Genomic DNA, 25,335 nt, shown 5'->3' on the forward strand with positions numbered 1-25,335 from the left:
TTCCCTAGCTTCCACTTACACTGGATTTAGATTTTCTTTTCCAAATGCCAACTGGTTCAGCTAGTATATTGGTTATAATATAGGAGAATAGTCAAGGACTTCAAGGGTAACTGAAAAGGAGCTTGAAGGACCACTAAGAACATCACAAATTCCTGCCTGCCTATCTGCCAAGGACGCTTTAAAGAAGTTTTCCTTGAATAAAGTGAACAAAATAATTTTGAGAAAAAAGCCCCTGAAATGTAGGTTGTATTTTTTTTTAAGTTGCCTAATATTAAAAGTTCAGATGTTATTTGTCTTTCTACATGTGAAATATTTGCTACTGAATTCTTACAAATCAGAGGAAGAAATTAGCAAGTAAATTAAATACCTGAGAGGCACTCATTTAATATTACAGAATAATTTTCTTTCAAAGTAGGTAGTTTTCACCACATGGGATAAGTTCAGAAAAAGTGAGACAACTCCCTTTAACCTTCATCAACACCTTATAAAATAACAGTCACTGTAGCACTGGTCTTTCTGGAAGTACAGAGTAAGTGAAGCTAGCCAGAGCAGATCTAATCTAATACTAGGCCTTACCCTTCCTAGCTAGGTGATCCCGAAAGCAAGTTATTTAATCTTTCTGAGCCAAAGTTACTTAACCTTTTAAACCTTAGTTCCTCATCTGTAACATGGGAATAGTAATGCCAACCTCACAGCGCTTTCCTGAGGATTAAATGAAATGAAGCATGTAAATGCTAGTGTAGTGCCAAGCACCTAGTAAACATACAAATTACAGATGATATTTTTGTGGGTTTTGTTATCATCATTTTTCTCATATGATGCAAGACTGAATTCAATGAACATTTACTGAGCTCTATTTTGTGTGGGCCACCACTATGTGGGAGATGAATCTGACCTGGCTTCATTTCTCAAGAAAAACTTGTAGTGCTGTGGACAGAGAATATTTACATAAAACCATACACAAAGAGGTTTATCTCCTTAAATGTTCAACAGCTGCTTCCTACTATCCACACATTAGGTTCCCTATGAACAGCAGCAAATATGTTTGACAGAGTTAACTGCATTTGCTAGAAGAACATAAGTAAGACAACTCTGAGAAACCTCCGAGCCATATCACTCAGGAGGAAACAAGAAAGAAAACGCCTCAGGAGAAACTTTGGAAAATACAAAGGAGAAGTGCCTCTTAAAAAATTAGATTTGGAATCTTTATGAATTACTAGTAAACATTCTCCCAAAAGAATAGATTTCAGTTTAATGTTTTAAGGATCAGACATTAAAACCTTTATTAAAGCAAACCACTGCTTTGTCATTAACATTCTGGTTGTGATGTAAACTAGTCGCTGAGGAAAATATTATGGGGCTCCTTCATATCAGTTTTACTCATTTTAGCATGGGCTCCTCAGTGAATCTGTTTTTTTGCTTTTAGGAAAGGCTCTCATCTCCTATGCCTTGAATGAATCAGCAGGAGATGATTATTTTTTCCTTTTAAAAAATATTAAAATACCTTCCATCTTAGGAAAAAAATCCTTATAAAAGCACTTCCTTCTCTGGATCAGAAGAATAACTGAGCTACGTTTCTTGGCTCCACTTGGCTTATTTTAACGCGTAACTCACAAAGTATATGTTTAAAACTAATAAACAGATTTAACAATTAATCTCAGTAATCTGTCCTTTAGGCTTTAAAATGACGGAGTTTTTAAAATTTTCCCTACATCTGTTCCATTAAGACAAAAACAGATATTTAAATTGAAATTAGAAGGACAGACAGTTCTTGTGGGAATCAGGTGGGAAGTATTCCATGAGTTATTATAAGGGCAGTACAAATCAATACAAACTGAGAATAGCTCTAAATGAGTAATGAAATGGTCCTGTTATAACTATATCCTTTAACTATGACACACACTGCCCACAAAATCAAATCACTGCAATTCAGCAGTGTAAAAATCATTCAGCAAAATACGTAAAATCAATACTCACAGATGCCAAAGCTTTTCCAAGTGCATCACCTGTCTGTGAGCTTCCAGCAGCATTTCCTCTGGTTCCTGAGTATTTCAAATAGGAAAACAAATCAAGAAGTTTAGCAAGTGAGCAGGCATGCTTTTTAGCACTCTGCCATTTTTTCAATGGTTTTCTCCATTGTTATTGCACATCTGTCACAATAAACCAGCAAATAGTAAACTAAAGGAAAGATGGATTAATGAAAATCAGAAACTTTTTTTTCTTCCTTTCTTTCACACTTAAACTCAATACTAAAAAATATGTTGAGTCAAAAGGTACAAATTTCCAGTTATAAGTAAGTACTGGGGCTGTAATACACAATATGATGACTATAACTAACACTGTTGTATGTCATATAGGAAAGTTGTTGAGAGTAAATCTTGAGTTAACATCACAAAGAAAAAAATTTTTTTCTATTGCTTTTATTTTATATCTATATAAGATGATGAATGCTCACTAAACTTATTGTGATAATCATTTCAAGATGTCTGTAAGTCACATCATTACGCTGTACACCTTAAACTTATACAGTGTTATATGTCAATGATATCTTGATAAAGTTGGGGAAAAACATGAAAAGAACAAGTGTGTATGTGTGTGTGTGTGTGTGTGTATGTATATATATATATATATCATATATAAAAAAATGGGATTCACTAAAAATGCCCAAGTTCAGTTTTAGGGAGTTTTGCCAACCCAAAAGAGCTCACCTAGAATGCTATCTGATCCATTGATGGGAGGAGTGTGTGAGGCAGCAACGTAAGGTGAACTGCTGGTACTGGCGCGGTGGAAGCTGGACATTGGTGGAAGACTTGTGTTTATGTCTGTTGGTGAAACTGAGTGTGGAGGATAACTCTAAGAAAGAGGAAAAGAGATATGATCTAATAAATACATTTTCTCAATAATAAGCACACAACTGGGCAACTGCTACAATAGCTTATAAAGAACATCATAAATTTGTAGCTTGAAGACACCTACTATTGTCATTTACTTTTTTCAAAAGGCATGAAGTAAGCCTAGAGTATTTCAACACTCAGAAGTTTTGGCAGAATCAAATCTTACACTTGTAATCCAAGGACAAAGTGTTGCTGCACCCTAGTCATGTGTTAAGGCCTACCAAGCGGTCATGTGAATGAAGGCTGCCATAACTACTGGATTGAGACATGTGGGAAGTGGAGGTCCCCAGAATTCCACCAAAACCAGGCTGGCTCATCCCATTTGATGAACTCCAAAGGTCAGAAGAATTGTGGGTCCCATCTAAGACAAAAAAGAGAAATATAGAACTTTCCTTAGCCAAAATTTTTTCTTTTATTTTGATGATACAAAAAAACTTCAAAGGGTACTCTCTGGATATGTCTTTCCTCCTCTTTTCAATCTAGTCTTCCATATAGTTTTCTTCCCTCCAAACTGTACAGTTACTATTTTAAGTGAAGGAATAAAGCTTTATAGTTGGGGAGGTGGGGAAGAAATCTAAACTGTAGTAGGCAGGTCATTATAAAAATCTTCACAAGATCTGAATTCATATCAGGGAGGATAATACAAATCCAAAATTTGGGGACAGGCTGGATTAAACTTTTGCTTAAATGGTATATCCATAAATATACAAAAAAGTTCTTAATCTATAACAAGCAATGTATATTTTATCAAACATTCTCAAACTAGAATAAAGAAGTTTCTCTTATAGAGAACCTAAGTAATTGATAATGACTCTATTATAGTCAGCCTTCAAATGAAGTGTGCTGGCAATGACTTCACTCACCAATATAAAGTCAAGGACCAATTTATGTAGCAATTTATTGCTCTCTATAGTCTAAAATCACAGATCAAATAAAAATGATTTGCTAGACATGAACTAAAAGAATTACAATGCTTTTTCTCTCTTAAAAGTCTTAATTCTATTCTATGATATTCACCTTTTTATTTGCACTGATAATTCTAGGAGTGTTATGAATCTGTCATTTAAACAAGAGACTAAAATTGTTAATAGCTTTTATACATTTAAAAATCCTAAAAAAAGAAAGAGCAGCTCTACTCACTTTTTTCAACTGAAGTCCTTTTTAAATTCAATTAATACTAGATGAGCACGCCAAAGCTTTGCTGAATAATTCAACTACATTGCACTCAACAATAATTAGCAATAGAAAAATTTAAAATTAAGTTTTAACTTGCTTCAGCCAAACATATCTAGATAAAAATGTCTGAACTTCTATATAGATATTCTCTTTCTTCACAACTTAAAAATATTAGCTAATATATAATAGATAACTGTTGTAATATTTGACAACTAGTTGGTAGTACTTACCTTGCATAAAGAAAGTGCTAGCAAACATACTGGTTGGTGGCTTGGGAGATGGATAACTAGGAGATTCACGGTTGAAGTCATCTGAATTTGGGGATGGTGCATATACCTTAAAATTAAACAGGAAATTTAATTAAAATGTAAATTACTCTCATACCACTTATGTAAAATGAGTGCTACACTTCCGGAAGGGCCTAAAAAGGCCTATCCATATCTAAAAAGGCCTATGACAAATTCAAAGCTGCTTAAATCATCATAAATTATGTCTAACTTGGATACTATCTACACGTTTGTTTTTAGCTGGTTACTAGAGAAAAAAAACATTCTAAATATCCCTGGAATGAATCTTCGTGTAACAATTATTCCAAGTGACTAAATAAAGTCTCAAATGTTGACTCTGCTCACAAAACATAAATTCATATAGGCTCATGATTCAAAACCTAGTGGAAACAAAAGTCTTTTGACTATAGCATGAAATAAAATTTGGGTTCATAAAATTCATTCTTTCCACAAGAGTTATTAAAATCAAAATGAACTGGATTAAATGTTATTATTCTTTACTATTATTAAAAGTTAACTGTGAAAAGCACAATGTAATTGTTCAGAAACTTCCTGAACTTAGTAGGGTTGGCTAAAGTCTGAGCAGTTTTAATTCTTTAACTTCTAGTACATTTTCAACTCTGGCACAGCTTTCAGAAGAATGTCATTTAATATGTCAGAGCAGTACTAATTTCCTTTGGTAAACCTGTGCTTCAGATAAGCAAAGCATAAACATTTTGAACTGGCAAATGGCCAACACTGTCATTTCTCTGAAAAACTAAATGGGCAGCCAAATAACTATAATGATCAAAACATGATCAAACCATTTTTATGACTACTGAAATCAAGAACAAATATGTAACACTTAAGGTGATGATGATCTGTAAAAGTGAACCAGAAATCCAGAAAGGAAAGGAGTCCTATTTTGAGCAGTGGATGAAACATTTCTTTTGTTTAGTCTGATAAGGGTACATCTATTTAATTTTTAGCCCTGAATAAAAATTCAAAGTGTTCACTTAATGTGGAAAAAGCAATTAGCTCAGTAAAATTAGGGGAGCATGTGTGAAAAAAGCATACACATTTATTTCATTTCATTTATATTCATTTATTCTTTCTCTGAGACATTAACTACCTGCAAAGATTTCTGGCAAATTGTCTAACCGTCTGAAACTCCATTTCCTCATTTGTAAGACAGTGCTAACAGTACCTGCATTGAGGGTTGGATTTATGGGAAGATCAGATGAGATAGCACATATAAAACCTTTAGTGAATCCCTGGCAGTCCAGTGGTTAGGACTCTGCATACTCACTGCTGAAGGCCCAGGATTGACCTTTGGTCGGGGAACTAAAATCCCACAAGCCACACAGTATGGCCAACAAACAAACAAACAAACAAAAAACTCTGCCTGGATTCCTCAAGATAGCTAAGGGACTCAGAAAGCTCTAAAATGTTTAGCAGGTAAGCACTCGCTAAGTATTAGCTTACAATATCATCTTTCTAATTCTTAGAGGCATAGTTATACTGCTACATATTGTCCCTGTTCAGTACTGAACTACTTATTTCTTACAGTTTTGGTCCAATGTCATCCTTACATGTACAGTTCACTCTAAATAAAAGGTTGAAAAGTTCATTTTTAGTCTTCTTGCTAGCCATGCTATTACTAGCGCAGGTGTGTCTTTTTAATGAACTGGCATTCAGGTTAGTTTCCTTCTTCTTACATCCCAGAGGGAAAAACACACATCTGTGGTATCTGAGAAGTTGGGGATAAGATATGTTTCTAAGAATTACCCATAAAGGATTCTAGATAGGAGATTATACATTACACATATTAAACATTTTTCTATGCTTAATGTGCTACTACATAAAGAGCTATTATGTAAAGACAGAGTTAGGAAGAAAGAATTGGGTATACATAAATGCATTTGCAATGTATGAGGTACACTGACAGGCACGTTATCAGGAAAGGAATTTTGTACTTTTTTCTTTTAATCCAGTTTCAGCATCTAAATTTAGCTTTAGCTAGATACCCTCTGTCCCCCTTATATATAGATTTTCTCAAACTAGGCTGAAACCACAAATAACAAAAAGAGAGTATATCCACAGATGTAGAAAGAAAATACAAATGAGAGTAAAATTTAGAAGACACAGTTAGAACATGCTTTTTCATAAATGCTTATCTGCTATGTATACCATCACTGACCTGAAAGTATAAAATATAAAATTCTCTAATTCTATCTAGGCTATAGGTTAAGACAGTATGTAAATCTCACAATGATAACTATGAAAAACTCCAGTTTTGATGTGTCATTTCACAAAAAAAATCTATTCAGTTTGTCAGTTTAAATTTATATATAATCTCTTAATATATATTTATCTTTATTCTTATTTAATTAACTGTATTCCATAAAGGTAAACTTACACTTCAAGAAATTTTAAATGTATGCAATTATAAAAGCAAAGAAAGGGATAAACCTGACTTTACTGATTTACAAATCGCTGTAAATAAAGGAGAATATGCTGATGAGACAATGGTTATTGATAACTATCATGGAAAGCAACAAAACCAAGATAAACCACACAAAGCAGAAGAGGCTTGCCTACTCATACATAAAACTTTTGAAGCTGTATTGGGAACACAGGGCTCATTTTGGAGTCAAAGTTTTTTTATGTTGTTATTGTTGTTCAGTTGCTAAGTTTTTAATGTTAGTCTTTATAGACTTCCAAAAAATAAATGGGCTTTTAAAGAATAGATCTTATAAGTGAAAATGGTAAAGACTCTAAAAATACTATAACTTTATCATTTATTTACTAACATAAATTCAAAGTTTTTATCATAATAAAGATGTTTTGAAAATCATGGTTCTAAAAGAGGCCCATCTAACAGCATTTCTAACACAGGCCAAAAAACTTTACTTTTGGTATCCTAACTGTGGCTTGCAGAAACATAGATGCAATGTTATGAAGCAGCAGTTGTGCCAGTTTCGATTTTTCAGATCAAAGAGTTCTTGCGGCAAAGCACAACTGATGTGGTCTTAAAGACTTTATTAACTCCAGATGTAGGGAAATAGTCAGCCAATTCCACAAAAAGAGCAAGTCTCTTTCAGTTACAATCAGTACTGGCCGCAAATGAAAACCAGACTGCTTATGTCATCTGATCACCTGCACATAGATGCCAGTTTTTTTCTAGTTAATGATCTAATCATACATTTAAATCTTAAGTATGATTTTGTATCACAACAAACCATCTTAAAATTAAGAAAAAGAAATATGTGTGCTTAAGCTGATTAAAAATCTACCAGGAATCACACTATTTTAAAGAGGAATAGGAAAAGTATAATTAAGTAATTTTAGATGTTCTATTGAAATGCGGTCATTGGAAATTTTCTTTAAAATTCTACTCTCCATTTCAGAATGTCAGGCTCAAAGGTGCTATCATGGGAATGTCCTTCTTTCTCAGGTACTTACATATTTTCTCCTCTAGGAATGGCAAAGAGAGAAATTTTTGAGTCTTGAGTGAATAGAACCATAACATTTATCCAGAATTAAATGAATGTAACTGAAAATCTAACAAGATACCTCCCTTTCATTGTTAAGACTGGTTGAAAAGAATAAATTCACGGTAATATCTTTACTGTCCTCATTCCATCAACCCAAATTTACTTTTTAAGAGTGACAGAGTACTTCGAGCATGAATATTTACATTACCCTATACAATGATTACACAATTATCCTTGGAATGTCTTAGCTCAAACAACCAATTGGAGTCAAGTTAGCAAAAACATTCCTTTTATCCTGTTTGGATGATTCAGTTTAGTCATATGGATCATCCCAATTCAGGGCAGTCCACTTTCTGTTTAGCTTTAGAGGCTGGAGTTGTGTACTGTGTTCTTACTTAAGAGCATTCTTCTTGTAATTAATATTAGAAACATCTCTGAAAGGCAGAAAGGCATCATTTTCTTATAGTTACTCAGAAAAGATGCAAAAGAGTAGAAGTTTTTGCTAAAAAGATAGTTTATCTTTTTATCTTGTCACATCCAGTGATGAGTTAAAAGATGATGCCATTTCCTATGCTTTAAAAAATAGATCCAAAACCTATGTTGTAGCTGGTATCTTTAAATGTTATAAGTGACGAGGAGACGAATTGGGAATTTTCTTTAGAATGTGAGAATAGCTAGCTATATATGTTAATGAAGATACCCTTCCACAGAAAATGAGAGGAAAGCTTTAGACAAGCACCGTTCAGTGAGTTTCAGTGATGATGGAAATGTTCCATATCTGAAAGGATGGTAATGTATGTATGTCTGTACAATACAGTAGCTACTCATTACATCTGAATATTGAACACCTGAGATGTGGATAGTACAACTGAGGAACTGAATTTTAAATTTTAATTTAAATAGTCATTGTGGCTACTGGTTACTACTGAACAATACAGGATGAAATCACTTTTCCTTACCCAGCAGTTTAAAATTACATAAACTATTTTGAAAGAAATATTCTAGAAGCCTCATAAACTCCAAAGCCTATGAAAACCCAAACTCTCAAACATTTTGGGAATACCTTTATCTAATTTGGAAAGAAGACACAGAAGCTCATCAATATTTCTGAACATGCTCTAACACAGAAATTATTACCAATATTTCATTATGTTTAGGCTTCTATTAGCACTTTTGTCAAGATGGTTTTACTAGCAGTTCTCTTTAAGTTCTAATATGTTAAATACCATTAAAACAGTTTAATGTTAAGATTAAACTTCCAATGTTTGAAAAGTTTATGTTAATAGCAGAAATCACCTCCATCAAAATCTTTATCAACTTAACAAAATAGCAAAGCAAGACAAAATTATTTGGCTAACTTACCCTAACATCATGATTTTAAAATAAAGATGTAATATTATATTCAGGAAAACTACACTTAATTTATCTTATATTTTAATAACTATATTTTGTATTAAGCAATAAAAATTTTACAAGATCTAGCTGAGTATCTAAAATCTGAAAACAAACAAAAAAACCAAAACACTCTAGGTCACTGGGAAAAAAGAAAACCTCAACCCAACTCAAATTCTAGCTTTAAAAACTGTAATTAAACCACTGGGTCATCAATTTAAAAAACTGGGCACATTTAAGGGTCAACACTCAAAAACTAAGAAAGAAAAACTAGGTAAATATTATAAGAAGTTTTTAGTTACTGTTGATCAACCTATGAAGTCCCATATCCAGTAATACACCCAAAGTTTCCTTCTAATTCTGTATTTTGAGGGATCTGAATTTAGTAAAAAGAGGTTGTTTTAAAACAAATAAGTAAAATTTTTGCTTTAATAATTGGACTCAATGATAAGAGTGGTAGAAGTTAGGAAAGAAATTTTTTTAAAAAGATTTACTATTGATTTTTCTGATCATTTTGGATCCATTGTTTTCTATGTATACTGACCTTATGTATAAACTCAGACAAAGGGCATATCTTTAACATAAATTTTAAAATCTTAAAGTTTCTGAAATTCAGGTCTTCCCACTTTCTTGGTTCTTTCTTTAAATTAAAACAAGTATAACCTCAGTGAAGAAGACATTAAAAAAAGTAAGTACATGAAACAGCAATTTAAGAATTTCCTAAAATCCAAGAATATTTAAACAAATGACAAATTTGATAAATATCTCAATACTTTTAGTATTTTAATATTACATAAAAGTATCAAATTTTGCCATAAAATCCAATCTAGTACTCAAGTTTTTATGGTAATAATTCCAAACCTAAGGTGCAGGGGATACACACACACACACACACACACACACACACACACACATGTAGTTTCAGTACTAAATATTGTAAGAACTGAAACCAAAAAGCAACATAAAGCAAAATAAAGTAGAAGGACTAACTCAGGGACACATAAGCTATCTATGGAAGATTCTTTTCATCTAATTAGTTAGCCTAATAAAATAACATGAAATTTCTGTAAAAAGCATACATATTTATATTTTCAAAGTATCACCAATAAAAGGATCAATATCTTTCCAAGAATTTCCAGAGGATGTTTAGGGGTGAAATACTGTAAAATTTCCTTTCTAACAAACAATAAGAAAAAAAAATTCTAGCTTTCAGTACAAAGTAGCTTAAAATCGATTACTACTTCCACTGTCTAAAAAGTATAGTTGAGTAACTGGTTTTCAAATGCGAGAATTTCTTCTTAGGTAAGTCAAACACATTTTAATTAATCTTAAGTTAACATCATTAGGTTTGTCTCATCAGTTCTTTATTGTAACCAGTATCATTTTTACAATAGGTACAATTTTTTTCCCTAAGAGATAAACCACGAAATTTTTAAGGGACTGGGTTTGAAATTCACATGCTAGGAAGATATACTGAACACATCAATGAGGGTCACTTCTTAGCTATCTACATTTTAAAAATATTTAGACCTAACAATAAAGTACCTGATCCCTTTCTTTAACATGTTCATAAGCTAGTGGAAAAGGACATAAATTTCTTTAAAACATTAATAAACCTGACCAGTGACAACATACTCTCCTGGCAGGGGTTTTAGTATTAACTTCCTGTTATTTGTGCTCACTTGAATAAAAAAAAAAAAAAAAAAAAAAGACCTTCTTGGATTCATACCTAGAATACAGTCTCAGATAATCTTGGTAAAGGAAAAAAAAAAAAAAATCAAAGCAGATGGAAGCTAAACTTGTCATTTAATGTCTCTAAGCATTGTAACTTTAGAGAATTCTTAAATGACTTCATGTTTTCCTCATCATACAAATGTAGATTTAACTCTACTGGGTCCACAGATAGCCTGGAAGTTTGAATTAATTTAATTAAACTTTCCTCTCTCATGTTAATTAGCAGTAAATCCCCAAAAGAACAGAACTGTGGCTCTATATGGTCTCATACTGGTTTCTGTGCTTTTATCAACTGAAAATGTTTATTTGAAAAATAAGTCTTAGAAGTATTCATAAGGCAATTTTAGCTCCATGCTACTCTAATTCTTATGAAAATATAAATTATGTGGAGAGGCAGGTGCCAAAACCATGGCTAAACCCATTTTCAATACTATGAGTTCTATTAGAAGAAACCTGCTAATTTCCTGCATTTAAAATCATATCTAGGATAGTTTTAAGTTCAGTTTAAAAAGAAACTAGTAAAAAGCTGCTAGACAGACTGTATCAATTAGCATTCATAAAACTAAATCTGATCAAATATGTGAAACATATTTATTTGTAAGAATAGCCTACTACTTTTCTCAGTGACATTTTCTTTCCAATGTAGTACTTTGATACGACCAAGAGTAAGGATTAGTGAGATCTGGCTCTCTGCTATGGAGACCAGTTTACTTGTCCTTGGATAATAGAAGAGGAAAAGTTGCTACTGGGAGAGAGACCTGGGTTCAGGTCTAGCCTCAAAGCTTACTAATTGGGGGGGTGGGGTGGGGAGGGGAAGATTATACAAGTTACTTAACTACTCAGCACCTCCTTTTCCTTACTTAGAAAAGGAGGCTAGTAACAGCTAAATGACAGAGTGGTTGGGAGAATTAAATGAGGTAAACATAAAGTCCCCAGCAGAGTTCCTGAAACAGAGTAGTTAGTTCCTCTCTCTTCTTCCCCCAGATTCCATACAAAGAAGCTGAATGTTCAAAATGCGTTTCTAAGCTTTGGTTTTAAAACTTGGATTTCTGTGTTGTCTCTAAAAGATTAAAATCATTCCCTGATATAATGAAAAGAGCATCATGTCTGTACTTGCTGCAATTTTTGTACCTGGAACACTTTGTAGCATCTTCAGTTCAAGGTCTAGAAAATGGAGGCTGATCAGATCAAAGGAAGGCTAAAACTCCAGAATACCAAGGTGAAGAGAGCAGGAATCCTCTCTTCCCCAAACTTTGCTTTCTTTACCTCTACCATTCTCTACCTTTCTGCATAAAGGACATAATTTAGTCATATCTATGAGAAAACTGAGTGCAGGCCCTCAGAAACTCATTATTTTTTCTTGCTATTTTTCAAAGTTCAGAAAACAGATAATATTCAGTGATTTTAAGTCCTCTATTTATCATGAACACATATTAATATCTTACAGCATGGTATATAATACTTGTACACAAAAATTATGGTACAGAACATTAACCCTTTCTTTTTTCAAACAGTGAGGAAATTAGGGTTAACATTTTTTCCTTTTCTGCACAAAGATGCCCAAGCCTCTTATATTTCCAGCAATAAAATATGGCCACATAATCTTAAATACACCAAAATATGAAAAGGCTCTTCTCTGATTAATTTAGCATTTTTACTAGAGTCTGTTCAATCTATTTATTAAATTATCCCAAGCATCCTTAATTACAGGGAATCAGTTTGAAAATGTAAAAATAAAAATCAGGAAAAGAGCAAAGTATTTTCCTGAAGCTCAGTATCACTCAGGATTTTTCACTCTATCATTATAATATCCATAAAAGGATTTTAAAAATGAAATCAATGTGAACTTACTAGCATTTCAAAATATTAATGCCCTATCATCTTAAAATAAATTGATTAAATGGAGTTATTAATAAAAAGTGGGCTTAAACTTAACTGGCTCATAATGAGAATTATATAAAAAAATTTCATAACTCAAGTGAAGAAATACTATTTCAGACTCTGGCAATATTAAAGTGCTAGCTTTTATTATGAAGCATTGATGGGTAGACATTTCCCAATACATAAAAAGATGAGATTTTTAACACAGTCTTTGGATAATAAATTGTATACTATATGATTTTCATATTGAAGAATAATAATAGTAATAATAATAATAATAATAAAATAAATTAGATGTGGTAAAAATAAAATACAGAGAGGAAAACACATATAAGAAAGACTAAGGCCTTATGATAGAGAGGACTAAGAAAATATACCATTCTTTATGCATTTTTTAAGAACACAGAAGTCACCTTTGACCCATATCAAACACAGGCTATCAACTTTCAGGCTACACTTCTCTAACATACCAGCCATGTCATCCACCGTAAGCCTGGAAATACTTAATACGATCAAAGCTGTTACCCACCCCCGCAATGTAGAACAAAGAGAAATGCTGTAATAGAGTGATCTGTGCTCGCAAAAGAATAAAATCTAAACTCAATTTGAGTTATAGTCTATCTGCTTCAGGGGTCCTGTATATACACCATTTTCAAACAGACTATTTTACTTAAAATTGGACACAGAAGAATAATATTTTCATACTTGAAAGACAGTTGGCAAGGAAATTATATAGACATCAAATTATTTCACCTATACTATGCATCTAAATCTACCTCTTACATTCTCCAAAGTTCTGTTTACATGGGTAGTGTGAACACATACTTTTTAATGAGTTTATGAAATTCTGGCTTGACTGTCATCTGTTAAGAAAGACTAGTCAAAAGTTAAGAACCAAATGCTAACAAAGTCCAAAGAGGCCTTACCAAAGCAGTCAGAGAATTAAAAAGTACTTTCTTTAGTTCTCATGTACCATGGTTAAAGCCATATGCTACTTTAAAACATTTTCAAGTGGTTAAAAAGGAAGGGACAAACATAAATGTGATTAATTTTTTGGCAACTTCAAAGATTAACACTGAAAATGTCTACATTAATGATAAAAAAAAATCACTAAAGTCATTTATGTATTTAATAAAACACCTGAGATCAAACATTGTTTTGGGATGACAAAGGAGGAAAAAACCAAATTCCTGACATAAACTCAAGACTGTTATTCACTAATAACATTTTTATGTTTATCAACTATTTTAAAAGATAACTTCCACTGAATATTCCAGAGTTTACTTTCTTTTTAGAATATACAAAATCCTCTAAGATACTGCCTGTGGAAACAGTATACTATATAATTAATACTGAGAATTAAAAAGTAGAAAAGTTTTACTTAGCAACACAGAAAGGTATTATTTTAAAACACTGAAGCATGTGCTATAAATTGGCTAGAAATAAATTCTTTGGAAGATGTATAAATGCATTCTTTGAAAAATAGTGATTTATTTTATGAATCTGTACAGGGTCAAAATTCTAGTCTGATTGGAAACAGATGTTATCCGAGTAAAGTCAGGCTCTGGACCCGAAACCCCAAACAGGAAATACGGACCTCACTAGCTGACTGCTTCCCTAATCATTCCCAGAGCTTCATACTTGTTATTTTTATGAATATCCAAGATGACTTTCATCTTTCCCTGCTATCTACAAAGCATCAAGCAATCTTCCTTTTTTCTCTTTCTGTGTTAAATATGTATTTTACATACAAATTATATGTTTACAACATAAGAAAACATTGAAACTAATGCAGTTTGAAGCTCACTGCTAGTAAAGACATCAGGCATTAACAATAATATAAAAAATAAACTTGAATTTGTCAGATATTATTTTAAAAATAAAAGTAAGAAACTATTGTAACTGTGTCAAAGACAACTTTCTAACCTTACTTACAAAGAAACATAGGTTAACGTACTGTAGAAAATGATAAAAACAAAACCTCACAGGTTTTAGTAAAAAGTAATCAATCTACCCTGCTTTCCCTTAAACAAGCCACTAAGAAGCTATCTGAACAAAGGAAAAGACTTACCGTTTTCCCATTGTAGTAATACATCAAAGAACTGCTGCCCATTCCAGGGACAGGATAGGCACAATACATGTTGATTTTGAAAATGTTATTATTTGCAGCTAATACACACAGCTTCTCTCCAACACATACATCCACACAGCCCAACAGAGTTAAGTCTTCAGCACTATGCATCCACACATGGATCTACTCAAAAGGAACTTATGCAAAATAGGACTGAACCAACTCACAGAGCAGAGAGGGAGGGTTTATGCTGTAAGTAACCTCTTTCAATATTTATCAAGTTCTTGCATGGGTGGTGGACACCGATAAAACAAGTTTTGGAATTTTAAAAAATACAAGTCACAAGTGCTAAATAATAAAAAGCTATATAATGTCCTGGAGGTGTACAGACCAAGGAATTATTAATATTGTCATATTATAGTATATATGTCTCTCTCAAAGAGAGGCAAACTGACAGATATGCTAATTTGTTTTTAGTTTTAATTAAATTAGAGCACTTCTAGCAGGGAAACCTAGCTTGCTACACTTCTAAAGACATTACCATCTGGCATGGCCTAAAGTTGCTTCCAACTTTGATAAACCATGATCAAGCAATCAGGATTTGGAAACACTGAATCATGTGTAACAAGAAGGATCTAAACAGTTAAGCCATGTACAAAGTCACTTCCTGGAGAAAGCAGACCTGTCATGTAAGTATCTCTCAACTAGCTAGAACCATGATTTTTTTATGTTATAAAAATTGTACGGAAAAAATTTGAGAGGAACACATTTCATGAAAAAGCTCATTCCAACAATTCAAAAAATTATTTTGAAAATAAATGATCTGTTTTTAAAACATAAATATTTAATACAGGTTTTCAGTTCGAAAGCTCCTTAAATTCCTTACTCATAATACCAAATAAAAGTTTATAATGGATTACACTGTTCTAGGATATGTACGAAGCAAAAGAATAATTAAAAAGAAAAAACAAACAAGGTTCTGTTTTTCCTTACATAAAAAGATGAAAGGCTGGTATGTATACACAAAATGTTCACTGTTGCTAATAAACTAAAACAGATTTCTCAAAAGTCTTTCCTCCAAGTTTACTATCATTCTTAACTAATATTTAATATATTCAAACTTTTATGCTAATGCTCAAATTTCTCAAAAAGGAAAAATAATCAGTTTGGTAATAAATGTCTCATAGATTTTTAAAATTCATTATACTTAGAAGTCAAAAGGTCTTAAACATTTTTTTGGTAAATACTTTGTTTCTTACACACAAACATATCTTGTTATTTAAAAAGTTTTCAAGTTGTCTTTTGGTGTGCATTCTAACCCAGAAAAACAGAAAACAACTTCTTTCCTCTCATCCTGCGTTGCTGCCCCCCATCCCCTCCATCAAAACCTCTTTGTACTATCTTTTCTCCCTGAGCCTCGGAGGTTCTCCCAGAACTGTGTTAATCAGAGGAGGACTCACAAGCTGCAAAAAGGGGACACATCACTTTTTTTAAGGCACCTTTCATGAAGCAGAATTCCTCTAAAGGAATATTCCAGAAATATTTTGTGAGGGGCTGCCAAACTCTCCATTCTTAGGAAAAATATTGATTAAAATATAACAATAAAACCGAATAAGACAATAAGGCCAGCTAAGTTCATAATGTTTTAAAAGCTGATGGTGTCGGAATAACAATAAAACCTCCCTACACTCTCCAGATATAGAAAAGGCTAAGCAGCAGCTGCAAAAGAACATCACTGTACAACAGACCATTAAAATGCCAGTCTGCAGAGTGGTCTGCAACTTCCTCCCTCCTGAGAGACCACAAAGACTCATTTCAATCCTCAGAGAGCTGTGTAAAAAGCATTGACTTACAATTAACAATGTCATGCCTTAAAACCATTCAAGTAAATTTTCATCTTTTATAGACATAGTCTCTCTCTGACAGAGCTTAAAAAAAAAGACAATCAACCATCCAAAATAAAATTTCCTTTTTTCTCCTGAATGATTAAAAATGTAAAAAATCCTATTCTTAACTAAAAATGTAGAGAATTGGGGCAAAGGGGGAGCCACAAGGCACTTCAACAGTCTCTTCCTACAACCAATGCTCCAAACAGAAAACTTACATCGATTAAAAAAAAAGAAATCCACCTAGAGTAGTTAGGCTCATTTCTTTGGGGCTTGCCAAAAAAGAGAGACAGTACTATGATGTTTGTTAAACAAACAGCATAATAATAAATCCAACTATGCAATCTTTGCTATTAAAGCACATTGAAAATTTGAGTATTTCATTAACAGTTCCTTTATTTTAGAGGCAACTATAAGGTATAGAAAGCAGAAACAAATATCTAAGTTAAAAAAGATCAGAGTAAAGGTCAGACAGTATAATACCCTTTTGCTGGTCTAAAGCAGTTTATTAAGAACTGGCTAAGATCTGTTGTTAAATATGAAACCTGAAGGTTGAAACAATAGTTTCTAAGCAGAGCTGAGTAATTAATTTTTTGCTTCTAACTGATATTTTCATTCCTCTCAAAAACACAGATACAAAATACATATATTAAATTGACCCCCCCACAACACAATCACTCCTATATACTACTGTCTAAATTGAGAGTGGATGTAGAAACTTGAGAAAAGAGAGACAAGGGAGTTTACATACACATGGCATTAAATTTATTCCTCAAAAACAGCAAATCATCAAGAAAACTGGCAGTAATTTAAATAAAATGTCCCTGTATTTTACTTGTATGCTATGGTAAGGTCTTCTAACTTTGTTACTCCAAAATATTATCTTTTTGAAGTCTGCCTCACCCAAAGGAAACTAAAACTGGTTGATGGAAACAGTCATTTTTCTTATCACAATTACAAATTATCTTCCATGATAAAGTCCTTTGTTGCTTCCTCAAAAATATTTCTTGAAAAAAATCTAATTTAATCTATGTAACAGCTGCAGCACAATTTTTTTTCCTAGGCAGAATCATATTACAGGAAAAAATGCATATAGATGGATCAAGTGCTGCTCTAGTCAATGCAGTTGTTTAATCTTTGCCTGTTTTTTTTTGAAGGAACATGTCAAGGGTTAATCCTATGACTCAGTCTGACAAAACGAGTCAGCTGGAGACAGGGCCACTTTTTAAACCTGATTTCAGACAGACGTGCAGTCTGCACAGGAGCTCCAAACTGTCTTATTTCCACCCACAATTCTATGTAATCACTTATGTGTTCTTCTAAGATTATGTGACTCAACATTCATACACCAAGGCCAACAATCTAAAAAAAAAAAATTACCAACTTTTATAGCAAAACAGGCATTACTGTACACACTGGCAACATGATTAATGAAAATGTCAAGAGAACCCTGAAAAAAATATGACTTGGAGCCATACATCTTTTATTAGTAAACTGATGATTCCTGGTTTGAGGATTACTGCATTTCACTGACTTTTTAAATACGCTTCCCCACCCTCAGTAGTTCAGGATGTGATGTTTATTTACCATTCCAACAATCATCAAGTACAGACCTAAACTAGATAAGAAAAAGCTATTATGTGTTTTGCCTATGCAATTTACTTCTTCCCTGAAGATTTAGGGGAAAATGTTTCCAAAAAACCTACTAGGTAGAGACTTTCTGGCAACATCAGATTAAAATCCAGGCCTCAATTTCCTTCTTATTTTTATGTTGACTGGGAAATAAATCTTCCTTAGAGAGCTATGCAAAATCTCCTGGGATTACACACCCAATATTTTAATTTATTTTATTAGCTCTTCTTTATCCCTGACATTCCCAATCACTGTAACTCTCAAATCTATTTGTTAAACTATCCACAGCAAGAATGTTTCCAGAGTGACCTAAAATTCTAAAAAGTTTTTAAACAAAATTTTCAATTTAACTTTATTACATATCTTGAATTAATTAATTAATTAAGGCCAGTTAGTGGTCAATCTTACTGTACATTTTTCTAATACAAGCAGGCAACATTCCAGTGTAACAAAAGGCCAGAAGATCTGGCGAGAAAAGTAAATCTAAAACCCACTCACAGGATTCCTCATGAAAAGTCTCAACATTATTTCTAAGGGAATTAATTCCTGGAAAACAAGACTTCCAGAGTCAAAGACAAAGCCAAACAAAGTTTACAAGTGAATAATCCCACAGATGAACTCAATATATTCCTGCTTTATGAAAACTCAGTAAAATACTAATACATTATTGGCTGTAAGGAAGATGGGAGGGGTGGAGTGAAGACAGGTTTAAAAGGACAAGAAATAAGAGAATCTACAAGTGGGCAGATACAAAAGCAAAACATCCTTCCCTAGTGTCTTCTCTTTCTTATTTAGCATGTAGAAAGATGACTGGTGAATGAATGCTCTCTCCTACATGTGCAGTATTTCAGCGGGCCTGGTTAACTAAATCGGATGCCAAATCAGATACCCAAAGAGTCCAGGCTTTTCTATCTGAACATTATACTGCAAATTTTTCTAGTATATGCTGTTTTGTAAATAAAATGCTTCCCAAGGGTCAGGAAATTGGTCTTCTGGTTTTTTCTAATGTTCTCACAATATAGAAAAAACAAAGAACATAAAACTCTAGCGAAATAATGCATCTCTTTCAGACCAATCCACTGACAATCAGTACCTATTATTTAAATATAATAATGCTATTTATCTGGAATCATATAATGCCTCTTCTAATTCAATAATATTACTCTCATCTTGCTGGTGCTAATCCATCAGTAAAAAGGCTCCTAAATACTGTCTTTTCACTGTATGAAAAGATTAAACATCAAAGACCTGATTTTGTGATCTTTCCTTAGATGATATTTTCAAACATTTGCTTCAATTATGACTTAATTTTGAGTACCTAAATCTCAGTCAAACCAATCAGTTGCAACTGACACATACACATACACCAACTTCTCAGAGCAGAGTAAAATTCATGCTATAGTTCACAAATCACATTATCTGTCTCAGACACAGAACATCAGATTTCTGATCATCTCTTTACAAAAATCTCTAATATGAGTATTAGAAATGCGTAATGATTAACAAAATAGAAAACACTTATATGTATAACCAATGTAAACAATCAGCTATATAAACTGTGCTTATAGGGCAAAAGAACACTTGTTTAATTCCTCTTTTGACAACCATATGACCAAAATGAGGATGTGTAAAAAAGAGTTATACCTCCTGGAAGAGAAAAGAAAATACATGTCCTTTTGAGCTAAATAAATAGTATCCCTCTGTCATTAACATGAACACAACTAACAGATCATACAAAGCTTCTAAAATGCAATCACTAAATACCTTTCAACAAGACAGAACTACAACTAGTGAGAATATGTAAAACCTGAAGCAAACTGCATGTTTCTTTTGATCATGAACTCACTATGACAAAGCAGTTTTCTTTGAAAAATAAAAGTGGGGAGTCCCCCTACCTAGGAATTCCTGCATCTCTTGGCTGTCCATTTCTTTCCCCACAGGAACTGCAGTTTGTCACTTCTCATTTACCAACTGAAATAACATGGTAAGAGAATCATTAACCATGTTGCAACTTGGTAATTTTCCTGCAGATGGCTCTATAATCACAGCACTGCCTAGCACTGCCTAATGACATGTGTGAGGGTAAAAACAAAAAAAAAAATTGAGGAGAGTATCCTGGTTTTAAAATTCTTTAATAAACCAGCACTTCTGAAGCACTTTCAAGACTGGGACAGGGTACTGCAGCACTACTGACTGGTCAGGTAACAACAAAAAAACTAGGAGCAAATAAAGCTATTGTTTTAAACCATAAACAATTTGATCTTGGGTCCAGTTAGCTCTCCATTAAAGAAAGTGCTACCTTTTTTTTTTGGTTTCTCCTTCGACCTGTGTAATTTTTTTCTTCTGAGCAGGAATGTACCAGTTCCTTTCAATTTTTGAGAAATGGAACAGTACCATGATAGTCTAGTCTAGTCTATTTTAAATTTATTTTTAAAAAGACCAGAAGTAACATCTGCATCTTAGCCCAAAACCATTTCAAGAATCTGCAACTGGAAACTTTAAGTAACTTATACATTATTTCTGGCCCCTAATCTTTGTTTTGTTCCAATAAAAATTCTTGCTAGTGGTAGTAATTTTTTAATACTTCATACCTCTAATTAGTTAAGTACCGAGAATCCACCAAATCACTCTGCCTCATATATTGAATGATTAAGTAGAGTTCATTTTGGCAATACTCACTGGAAGAACTCATGCAGACTCTGAATTTATGAAAAGATCTATCCTAAAAATAATAATTTCTTACCACTAAATTCAGGTGACCATTCTCAACAAAAACCAAACAATACTTCAGTTTGAACATACATCTGAGGAGGGTATAATAAACAAGGGAAGAGGTGGGAGATGGTGTTAGTTCAAAGCAAAATGAATTAAAAGTTTCAGTAATGCTTAGTATGCTTCACTGGTAAAGGCAATATACCACCCTAACAAGTGGCCCTTACCAGAAAGATTGAGAACCAGTCACAAAACTTTGAAAGAAAAAAAATGCATTAAGCTACTTGTTTTATATATCTTTCTCCCTACCATTTATTAGTCCTCTGTAACATGAGATAGGCTGCTTAGGTTCCAGAACACTGAGTCATACCATATGATGAAAAAGAGCACTGGACTGGGAGTCAGAAGACAGGGACTTAGGTTTTTAAGGCATGAGAGGAGGCATGAGAGCATAGGCGAGGTCACTGAATTTCCCTGAGTCTAAGTTTCCATTTCTGGAAAACTCAGGCATTAAACTAGGCCAAAGATTTCCTAGCCATTTCACCACCAATAAAACCTTTTATTATCTACTCCACCCCAAAGCACTGAATTTTTATTTTGAAAGATTTTTTTTCTCCCAGATTTTTTTTATTGAGTTATAATAAATATTTTTCCCTGTTTTAAAAAAACAAACATGCAACTTCCATTCAGAACTTCTGATTAAAACGAAGCATTGCCATGCTGGGCTGAAAGAATTTTAGTGAAAGAAATCTGATGTTTTCAACAGCATGGATAATTTATTTCAGTAAGTTACACAATTCGTTAGGTTTTTGAAAGATTTACATCTTCCATTATTAACTTTGAAAACTCAGATTAAGACTAACTGGCATAGATGATAACTAAATGTTAACACACCAATTTTAAATTGTATTTTTATAATCATACCTTTGAGTGGCACAGTTAAAAGCCTACAGTCTCACATAAAATGAAAGACTGATCAGGAAGGGAATCAAAAAACATTACAACTTCTCAATTCTAATCTAAGAATCCAAATGCTTTTTGTCTTCTAACAACATTTATACACTTGCAAATAAATTATCTTTACAAGGGGTTTATATATTTCCACTAATGATATTTTCATTTAAAACTAAAATCTTTTTAAACAGCTCTATAGTGTCTGTAAAACAAAACAAAACAACTAAGAAGAGCTGACATCTTACCAACAGGTAACAACTCCTACCTAACTCTGTCATCTAATCAGCTCAATAACAATTTTGATTTCTTAATAATGTGCAGTTTGATCTACAGGTCAGACATTTTATGTTTACTACAGCATCACAAGGAAAATTTAAGATTTTTGGCCATATTCTTCAAATAAACATGTAAGCCTCTACAGAGATGGCTTTGTTATAATTTCAGCAGGCAACAGAGTTAAGGAGTCAATCTTTAATTCAAGAGAGCCCATCTTAACTAAGCAGGCTGTGGCCTCTGCACTCTTCTGTAATAAAGAACTTGGGCCTGTTATTTGCTTCTTTGTGCCTTTTGGCTGGAGAACATTGTAGATCGTAACAGAGACTGTTCTGTGGGTTATGAACAAAGGTGGCTGTAATGAATGTGCAAGGTGGACAGTTGACAGGGTGTAACAGGAGAACACGAAGTGAAAAGCAGGTAGAGGGCCACAGCACCTTCACAGCTGTGTGATCTCGAGGAACACTGGACTGCTGTTAACACTGATTATTTCAGACTGAAATGACTGATATCTATAAAAAATTTAAACTGTGTTACTATCACTAAAATTGGAATAAAGGTAATATGAATACAGGATCACAAGTATTAAATGCTAAATGCTTAGACTACACATGAACAACCAAACGCAGGTCTTCCTAGCTGTGATGTATCTAACTGAGAGAAAGACCAGGTCTATGTAAATGGGAAGAATTTCAGTGATCTTTGCCACAGAAAAGACTTCCACCTTTCTGATGAAAAACCTGGAGCTTTTTCTTCCATCACTCCCTGAAAAGCTTTTACAAAGTCTAAGTATGCTAAACATTTTATAGTATATAGCTAAAATATATCTAGTTCTTCTGAAGGATATGTTAATTTCAGATTTTCCAGTATGTTGTTTATACGTCCTGAGTCAAATGAGTATGATTCAGGAAGAAAGAACTATGGCTGTATTGCTAATCATCTGAGTTTGTTTATTTATTCAACAAATATTCACTGAGCATCTATTATGCACCTAGGAGTTGCTGATAAAGCAATAAACAACATAGGTATTCTGATAAAGCAATAAACCATGTAAGACCAAGATTCTCCTGGGTGAAACAGATAAAGAATAAACAAACTACAATACATCAGATGGCAGTAAATGTTTCAGAGAAAAACATAGCAGGAAAGGAAAGAGGGGAATATGGGGCGTGTTGCCATTTTATACAAGATGGTCAGGAAAGATTCTCCACTGATAAATTGATAGGTGATCAAAGAAAAAAATATTAAGGAATATAGCTATATAGGTACTAGCTATATAGGTACAATGGAGAAGGCAATGGCACCCCACTCCAGTATTCTTGCCTGGAAAATCCCATGGACAGAGGAGCCTGGAAGGCTGAGGTCCATGGGGTCGCTGAGGGTCGGACACGACTGAGCGACTTCACTTTCACTTTTCATTTTCATGCATTGGAGAAGGAAATGGCAACCCACTCCAGTGTTCTTGCCTGGGGAATCCCAGGGACAGGGGAGCCTGGTGGGCTGCCATCTGTGGGGTCGCACAGAGTTGGACACGACTGAAGTGACTTAGCAGCAGCAGCAGCATATAGGTACTAAGGGAGGGAAGGCTAGAGGGATAAATTAGTGGAAGATGAAGTCTGGGGGGTAGCAGGGAACAGATAACATTTTAAGGACTTTTGTTTTACAGTGTAAGAGATGCTCCTGGAGAATTCTGAACAGAAGGATATCATCTGACTTAAATGTTAAAAGGATTGGCCTGTGCTAAAAAAAAAAAAATGATTTAAGAAAAACTGGGAGGCCAATTGGGAAGTGCGTGTGTGCTTGCTCAGTTGCTCAGTCGTGTCTGACTCTTTGCGACCCCATGGACTGTAGCCTGCCAGGCTCCTCTGTCCATGGAATTTTCTTTTGCCTCTCTCCAGACAAGAATACTGGAGTGGGTTTCCATTTCCTCCTCCAGGGGATCTCCCCAACCCAAGGATCAAACACAGGTCTCCTGCACCTCCTACACTGGCAGGTAAATTCTTCACCACTGAGCTACCTGGAAAGCCCCACTTGGGAAGATGCTTCCTTAATTCAGCAAAGAGAAAAGTGATTTGGATAATGAAGATAGCAATAGGTAGTAACAAATGATCATTCTTGAAGCTAATTTTAGTATGGGAAAATAACAACTGTTTTACTTTTATATCAATGAAACTGTAACTTTTTTTCCTTTAGAGAAAGGTTTCCTGTATTATGGTTTTCCATAGTGATCTGTCATATGAAGATCATGATCATGCATTGTTAATTACATCAGTCCTTGCACACTGCAGAGTTAAGAGCTGAATTACTGGTAATTTATCATTTGGGGCACAAATTTATTCCTATTATTCTGTGTAACTAGGAGTTAACTGCACAACTGAGGGAAAGTGAAAGTCACTCACTCCGACTCTTTGAGACCCCACGGACTATACAGTCCATGAAATTCTCCAGACCAGAATACTGGAGTGGGTAGCCTTTCCCTTCTCCAAGGGATCTTCCCAACCCAGAGATCAAGCCCAGGTCTCCTGCATTGCAGGCAGATCCTTTACCAGCTAAGCCACAAGGGAAGCCCAAGAATACTGGAGTGGTTAGCCTATCCCTTCTCCAGGATATCTTCCCAACCCAGGAACTGAACTGGGGTCTCCTGCTTTGCAGGTGGTTTCTTTACCAACTGAGCTATGGGGAAGCCCTAACTAAGGGAAAAAAATAGGACAAATAGTTCAGTGTTTTGTACCAAAAAACAAGTTAACTTATTTTTGATGATCTGAATAGTCAGAGTAGGAGGAAGCTAAAAGGTACAGCTTAGAGCAGAAAGTCGTTAACAGATGATGTTCCCTGTTACAGATAACATAAAATAATTGCGTCGCAGTATTTATTTTTATCCTCTTAATTTAATTCAAAAAGCATGTCCTGGATACTTCACTACATTCCCAGAGGGTAGTAATTTCTCAAATGAAATACATTTTAAAG

General features: G+C 33.8%; 1 protein-coding gene across 12 annotated transcripts in view; it reads right to left on the reverse strand.

Moving 5' to 3' along the window:
- The window catches only part of TCF12 (transcription factor 12), a 393,332-nt gene that overhangs the window by 45,396 nt on the left and 322,601 nt on the right, over nucleotides 1-25,335 (reverse strand). For 8 of the 12 annotated variants that reach the window (NM_001077885.1, XM_059890304.1, XM_059890303.1 and 5 more), the window contains 4 exon segments: nucleotides 1,978-2,042; nucleotides 2,709-2,853; nucleotides 3,116-3,255; nucleotides 4,301-4,406. In NM_001077885.1, coding sequence (NP_001071353.1) covers nucleotides 1,978-2,042; nucleotides 2,709-2,853; nucleotides 3,116-3,255; nucleotides 4,301-4,406 — 456 coding nt within the window. 12 annotated transcript variants of the gene reach the window in all.

This window comes from Bos taurus, chromosome 10, assembly GCF_002263795.3.
Source record: "Bos taurus isolate L1 Dominette 01449 registration number 42190680 breed Hereford chromosome 10, ARS-UCD2.0, whole genome shotgun sequence".
NCBI lineage: Eukaryota > Metazoa > Chordata > Mammalia > Artiodactyla > Bovidae > Bos > Bos taurus.